General features: G+C 51.0%; 1 protein-coding gene across 1 annotated transcript in view; it reads right to left on the minus strand.

Annotated features, from left to right (window-relative positions):
- mipol1 (mirror-image polydactyly 1) overlaps positions 1-7,500 on the minus strand; it is a gene marked incomplete at its 3' end in the record, with an annotated part of 15,741 nt that overhangs the window by 2,608 nt on the left and 5,633 nt on the right. Inside the window, exons 5-9 of the mRNA XM_084482165.1 lie at positions 6,713-6,890; positions 5,245-5,323; positions 3,980-4,070; positions 3,546-3,672; positions 218-248 (exon numbers count right to left, since the gene is read on the minus strand). Coding sequence (XP_084338291.1) covers positions 218-248; positions 3,546-3,672; positions 3,980-4,070; positions 5,245-5,323; positions 6,713-6,890 — 506 coding nt within the window. The remainder of the gene's footprint in view (positions 1-217; positions 249-3,545; positions 3,673-3,979; positions 4,071-5,244; positions 5,324-6,712; positions 6,891-7,500) is intronic.

Genomic DNA, 7,500 nt, shown 5'->3' on the forward strand with positions numbered 1-7,500 from the left:
ACAGTCCTGGTCCTACAGAGACCAGGGAGTTAACCTACACACAGTCCTGGTCCTACAGAGACCAGGGAGTTAACCTACACCCAGTCCTGGTGTGTGTGTGTGTGTGTGTGTGTGTGTGTGTGTGTGTGTGTGTGTGTGTGTGTGTGTGTGTGTGTGTGTGTGTGTGTGTGTGAGAGTGTGTGTGTGTGTGTGTGCGTGTGTGTGTGCGTGCTCTCACCATGTTAAACGCTGGGGTTATATCCTCCATCCTAGAATAGAAAATGAAGACAGCGTGAATGGAGGTCAGGCTGAGGCAGTACATGCTAAACTTCCATCGTGATACTCTGAACTACTGATACTATGAACATGACAACATGCTAGTGTGAGCTGGCTGAGAAGAACGTTAGCCTAGCGGTAGCCTGTTACGGCCACGGTTTGTGTGTTTGTAGGTCGCCTCGTTTCCCCTCGGTCAGGTGACAATTAACCGATAAGTCATCATCCCCTCCTCTACAAACCGACTCATCTGGTTCCACCAATCACATCACAGACCTGCTGCACGTTCAAAAAGCCAGTTTGGCTGGGCTCCCTTTCTCTCTCTCTCTCTCTCTGTGTGTTCAGAGAGTCTTTGGATCCTGAGGGAGATGGCTACACGCTTTGATATTGTATATATATATATATATATATATATATATATATATACACTTACTATATGATACATATTGTCCCTCAGTTTCTTGTCCCACCCCGTTTACGTTTGTTCCGGACCATTCGTTGGCTCCACTGCCTGTTATTGGTCTGTTATCGGTTGCTCCGCCCTTGCGGTCTCGGGCCAGGTGAGGCCTCTGTAGACCTCTGAAGAATAAGTCCCGCCTCCGTGGCTCCCGGTTCCCTCGGTCAAATGTCTATGGGGGGAATAACATGGGTTTTTTGAATGATCGTACATAACAAACTCTGTGGGTGGCGGAGAAGTAAAAGCTGCGTCACGTTTTGAACTACACAATTTTTTCCATCTGGTTTCGACTGGCTTTTTGGATTGTCGGTGCCGTTAAAATAGCATTTACAATCGTTTACTACTTTAACGGCACCGACAATCCAAAAAAGCCAGTCGAAACCAGATGGAAAATGTGTGTAGTATTCAAAACGTGACGCAGCTTTTACTTCTCCGCCACCTACAGAGTTTGCTATGTACGATCATTCAAAAAACCCCGTGTTATTTCCCATAGACATTTGACAGAGGGAAGGAGGCGGGACTTATTCTTCAGAGGTCTATACATTGACAACACCGTGCTGCTCTCTGTTCAGGAAACACGAGGTTGGGTTGCGTTCCCGCCCAGGGACATGCGACGGTCTGCTCGGCAGCTGGTAAGCTGTGTTTACCTGTGTTGGCTGTTAGCTTAGCTTTGTTCTCTCTCTCTTCAGTTCCTTTTTTTTGGCAACACTCAGGTCCCAGGGCCCGGCTGCGTTTTGGCGTTGTGTGTGTGTGTTGTGTGTGTGTGTTGTGTGTGTTTTGTGTTCACCAGTAAACCAGTAAATTATTTTATTGTTCACTCACACAACCCACTCCTCTATACCCCGTAACACAGCCATCATTAACATCTGTTACCCCCCCCCCCCCCCCCCCCCCGGGACAGTGGGGTTGTAACATGTCAGCTGGAGGAGGAGAGTGTTAGCTTAGCATTAGCCTGGCATCAGGCGAGCAGCGCAGAACCGTGTTGAGTGAGTTGAGTAGAGTAGAGATAACGCTAGAAGAGTGTTAGCCTAGCATCACCTTAGCAGTGCTGCGTGCGTGAGTGTTAGCATCGTGGAGCTAGCGTTAGCCTGGCTGGCAGACTGGAGGGAATGTCATCATCCAGCCTCCAGCCTCCAGCCTCCAGCCTGGAGCCTCCAGCCTCCAGCCTCCAGCCTCCAGCCTCCAGCCTCCAGCCTGGAGCCTCCAGCCTCCAGCCTGGAGCCTGGAGCCTCCAGCCTCCAGACTCCAGCCTGGAGCCTCCAGCCGGGCTCCGAGAGCTAAGACGAGATGAGGGGGGGGCTCCCCGGGGGGGGGGGCTTGTTTCATCACGCGCCCGGGTCTCCAGGTAAGCAGCGGCTAATAATGTAATAATGTAGCGCCAGCTGTCCGCCCCGTGCCGCTCCGCGGGGAGGAGCCGCGCGCCGACACCAACACACACACACACACACACTCCTCCGTACTCCACTATTTAAAAGAACACACTCAATATCAAAGCCAAAGCCTGCTCTAATGCACTTTAATAAAACGCTCCGGCGGCCCCGCGTTTCCCGCCCGCCCGCCAGCCGCACGTTTCAATCACCGCACGCCTACTTGACCTTGGCACGCAGAGCGCCAGGGAGGAACCACCACCCCCGTTCTACGTTCTATACCGCGAGCCCCGCGAGGACGCCCGAGACTCTGAGCTCTGATGGGGGGGGGGGGGGGGGGGGGTCAGACGCCAGACAAGGGGGACTGGAGCTCTTTCACTGTTTGTAGGTTAAACGCGCAGAAGAAGAACGTTCTACCAATACAAATGTTACCAATGATGACGATGGACATAAGAACGATGATGATGAGTAAATATGCAAACGTTGCGTACCCTCCTGGAGCAACCGGGGAATCGAGCGCGCGCGTGTGCGTAATTCACTACATACTCACTACAGGAGAAAATAGAGGAGGAAATGGAGAGGGGAGAAAGGGGTGAATAAAGCTGGAATAGTGTGTGTATTTGTGGTAGTGTGTGTGTTAGTGTGTATTTTCAGGACACATCGTGTCTGGTTGGTGTGTGTATGTGTGGTAGTGTGTATGTGCGGTAGTGTGTATGTTATTGTGTGTGTGTATGTATGTTATTGTTTACGTTTGTGTGTGTGTGTGTGGTAGTGTTTGTGTGTATGTTAGTGTGTAAGTGTGGTAGTGTGTATGTTAGTGTGTGTATGTGTGGTAGTGTGTATATTAGTATGTGTGCGTGTGTGTGTGGTAGTGTGTATGTTAGTGTGTGTGTGTGTGATAGTGTTTGTGTGTATGTTAGTGTGTGTGTGTGTGTGTGGTAGTGTGTATGTTAGTGTGTGTGTGTGGTAGTGTGTATGTTAGTGTGTGTGTGTGTGGTAGTGTGTATGTTAGTGTGTGTGTGTGGTAGTGTGTATGTTAGTGTGTGTGCGTGGTAGTGTTTGTGTGTATGTTAGTGTGTGTGTGTGTGTGTGTGTGTGTGGTAGTGTGTATGTTAGTGTTTGTGTGTGTGCGTGTGTGGTAGTGTGTATGTTAGTGTGTGTGCGTGGTAGTGTTTGTGTGTATGTTAGTGTGTGTGTGTGGTAGTGTGTATGTTAGTGTGTGTGTGTGGTAGTGTGTATGTTAGTGTGTGTGTGTGTGGTAGTGTGTGTGTTAGTGTGTGTGTGTGTGTGTGTGTGTGTGTGGTAGTGTGTGTGTGTGTGTGTGTGTGTGCGTGTGTGGTAGTGTGTATGTTAGTGTGTGCGTGGTAGTGTTAGTGTGTATGTTAGTGTGTGTGCGTGTGGTAGTGTGTATGTGAGTGTGTGTATGCTAGTGTGTGTGTGGTAGTGTGTATGTTAGTGTGTGTGCGTACTCCTCCTGCTGCTGGAGGCGTTTAGCGCGGAGGAGGGCCTCGTCTCGCTCCTCATTGGCCAGACGCAGCCGCAGCATCAGAGCCTGGTCCCGCTCCCGTTGGGCAGAGCACAGCTCCTGAAAGACAGCTGACACCCCACAGCCAATCAGAACCAGCCTCACTACACCCCACAGCCAATCACGACGAGCCCCACTGCCATACCTGCTGGACCCCGCCCGGCGGGGGGGGGGGCATGGGACAGTGGGGAGGGGCTAGGATACAGGGGGAGGAGTAAGGAGTGAAGGGTTAGGAGCTAGGAGACAGTGGGAGGAGCTAGGGAACAGGGGGAGGAGCTAGGTGACAGGGGGAGGAGCTAGGTGACAGGGGGAGGGGCTAGATGACAGGGGGAGGAGACAGGAGCTACCTTGAGGGAGGAGCTAGGAGACAGGCGCTACCTTGAGGGAGGAGTTGAGGGGAGCTTCTGAGCTCGTCTCCCAGCTGATGCTCCTCCACCTCCTTCTGCTGGTGGACCAGCTGGAGCTGCAGCTACACACACACACACACACACACACACACACACACACACACACACACACACACACACATATGTTCATTGGATATTAAAGGAGCTGTGGATAAGACTGAAGAGCTTTTTATTTTTATTTGAGTGTCATTTGTTAGAAAGACGCCCCAGACGCTCTGGTTGAGTCAGTGTGATGAGAACCATCTAGATTGTAGACCGCTCACGACCTGGTTCTGACCAATCAGGGACTCTCTTCCCTGATCGGTTCAGGGAGGGAGGGAGCAGGGGGGGAGGGAGGAGGGAGGAGAGAGGGAGGAGAGAGGGAGGGAGGAGAGAGGGATGGAGGGAGGAGAGAGGGAGAGAGGAAGGAGAGAGGAAGGAGAGAGGGATGGAGGGACTAGAGAGGGAGGAAAGAGCAGAGGGAGGAGAGAGGGAGGAGAGGGAGGAGAGGGAGGAGAAGGATGGAGGGAGGAGAGGGAAGAGAGAGGGAGGGAGAAGAGGGAGGAGAGGGATGGAGGGAGGGAGGGAGGAGAGGGATGGAGGGAGGGAGGGAGGGAGGAGAGGGAAGAGAGAGGGAGGGAGGAGAGGGAGAGGGAGGAGAGAGCAGAGATGGAGGGAGCAGAGAGGGAGAAGAGGGATGGAGGGAGGAGAAGGATGGAGGGAGGAGAGGGAGGGAGGGAGGAGAGGGAGGAGAGGGATGGAGGGAGGAGAGGGAGGGAGGAGATGTTCTATACATGTTATATATATGTTATGTTCTATATATGTTCTATGTTATGTTCTCTATAAGTTCTGTTATATGTTCTATACATGTTATGTTCTATATATGTTATGTTCTACATATGTTATATGTTCTATATATGTTATGTTCTCTATAAGTTCTCTATGTTATATGTTCTATATATGTTTTCTATGTTATGTTCTATATATGTTCTATATATGTTATGTTCTCTATAAATTATCTATGTTATATGTTCTATATAGGTTCTCTATGTTATGTTCTATATATGTTATTTGTTCTCTATAGGTTCTCTATTTTATGGTCTACATATTTTATATGTTCTCTTTATGTTCTATATAAGTTATGTTCTGTTATGTACTATATATGTTCTATACATGTTGTAGATATGTTATGTTATATATATGTTCTATATATGTTATGTTCTATATATGTTATATACATTTTATATATATTAGTACCTTGTTGTTGATGGCCCTCAGAGAGTCGAGTTCCTTCAACAGAAAAGAGACGTTCTTCTCTCTGCTCAGACCTCTGGGTCTGAGAGACATAGAGAGAGAGAGAGAGAGAGAGAGAGAGAGAGAGAGAGAGAGTCAGTCGAGAGAGAGAGAGAGAGAGAGAGAGAGAGAGAGATAGGTTGAGAGAGAGAGAGAGAGAGAGAGAGAGAGAGTCAGTCGAGATGGAGACAAATTGTAGAGTGAGAGAGAGAGAGAGGTAGCGTAGGGAGAGAGATTGTAACAGCAGTATTGCTACGAAGTGGTTAGAAACTTCATATTGACTTTATCACAGAAGCACGGTGACCTTTAAACTAATATAGAGAGTCGCATGCATGTTAATCACCTTTATTATTACCCTCCCTCTCCTTATTATGACACTGTCTACTCATTATTACACTCTCTCCTTACTATTACACTGTCCACCTCTCTCCCACTTAAGGCTCTCTTACCATCCTGCGTGCTGATATTAGCACGCTACGTCCTGTGTGCTAATGCTAGCATGTAAGCATCCTTTGTGCTAATGCCAGCATGTTAGCAGCGTCCTGTGGCCTGTATTAGCATTATATCATCACATGTGCTAATGTTAACGTGTTACCATCCTGTGTGCTAATGCTAGCATGTTAGCATCCTGTATGTGAACGTAAGCACGTAAGCAGCCCGTGTGCCAATATCACAATGTTACCATCCTGTGTGCTAACGCTAGCATGTTAGCAGCATCCTGTGGCTTGTGTTGGCATTATATCATCATACGTGCTAACGTTGACACGTTACCATCCTGCGTGCCAATGCTAGCATCTCGTGTGCTAATGTTAGCATGTGACGTCCCCGCGTGTCACTATACTTTGCTACGCTTCCAACGCCGCGTGCTACCATTAGCATGTTACCACCAGAGCCGTGCTAACGCGGGCGCGCATTGCTAGCATCCCGCGGCGCTAATATTAGCATGCAAACACGGTAGTGTAAGGGAAGAGTCAACAAGCCGGGGGCTTTGTTCTGGCTGAGCTTCCCACTGTGAGCGACATAAAGGCGCATCACTAATCGCATATAAGCCTGATAGTAGTCGCGCAATAATCTGACGCCTGTAAGCATGTATGTTTGCACATTTGGAGTATTTACATGTTTAAGCCCCCCACTACAAGGACTGTACTGCAGCACTGTTTACCTTTGCCAGTGTCAATGTAAAGCGGCGTTCACAGCCCCCCCGCGTCCCAGAGTTTCTGTACGGGCTCTGAGTGGCGCAGAGAGCGCGCGGCCCTGTGCTCAGCGGGGCTCAGTGACTGTACCGGAACGGAACACGCCAGTAAAAGCTCCATCACCAACCACCCCCCCCCCCGACCCCCCCCCTCCCACCCCCCCGCCGGCCCTCCCTCCCCCCCCCCCCCCCCCCCCAGTTCAGCCACCACCCACCACCCACCACACCCACACTCTGTACCTGCTGTCCGGGGAGCCGCCCGGGGGGGCGTGGCCGCCACCGCCGTCGGCCTGGAGGGAGGGGGCGTGGTCTCTGCTGGCGTCCGTCGGGGTGAAAGGGGCGGGGCCGGCGGGGCGGGCCGCCTCCATGATGTTGCTCGGAGCCGGGCTGGAGGAGGTGCGCTGCAGACAGACAGCGCCTGCTGACAGAGAGACAGACGGACGGACGGACAGACAGGGTGAGAGACAGACAGACGGACAGACAGACAGGGTGAGAGACAGACAGACAGACAGGGTGAGAGACAGACAGACGGACAGGGTGAGAGACAGACAGACAGACAGGGTGAGAGACAGACAGACAGACAGACAGGGTGAGAGACAGACAGACAGACAGGGTGAGAGACAGACAGACAGACAGACAGACAAGGTGAGAGACAGACAGACAGACAGACAGACAGACAGGGTGAGAGACAGACAGGGTGAAAGACAGACAGACGGACAGACAGGGTGAGAGACAGACAGACGGACAGGGTGAACGACAGACAGACAGACAGACAGACAGACGGGTGAGAGACAGACAGACAGACAGACAGGGTGAGAGACAGACAGACAGACGGGTGAGAGACAGACAGGCAGACAGACAGACAGGTGAGAGACAGACAGGGTGAGAGACAGACAGACAGACAGACAGACAGGGTGAGAGACAGACAGACAGACAGACAGACAGACAGGGTGAGAGACAGACAGACAGACAGACAGACAGGGTGAGAGACAGACAGACAGACAGACAGGGTGAGAGACAGACAGACA

The sequence above is a fragment of the Micromesistius poutassou genome (genome assembly GCF_964030765.1).
Source record: "Micromesistius poutassou genome assembly, chromosome: 17".
NCBI lineage: Eukaryota > Metazoa > Chordata > Actinopteri > Gadiformes > Gadidae > Micromesistius > Micromesistius poutassou.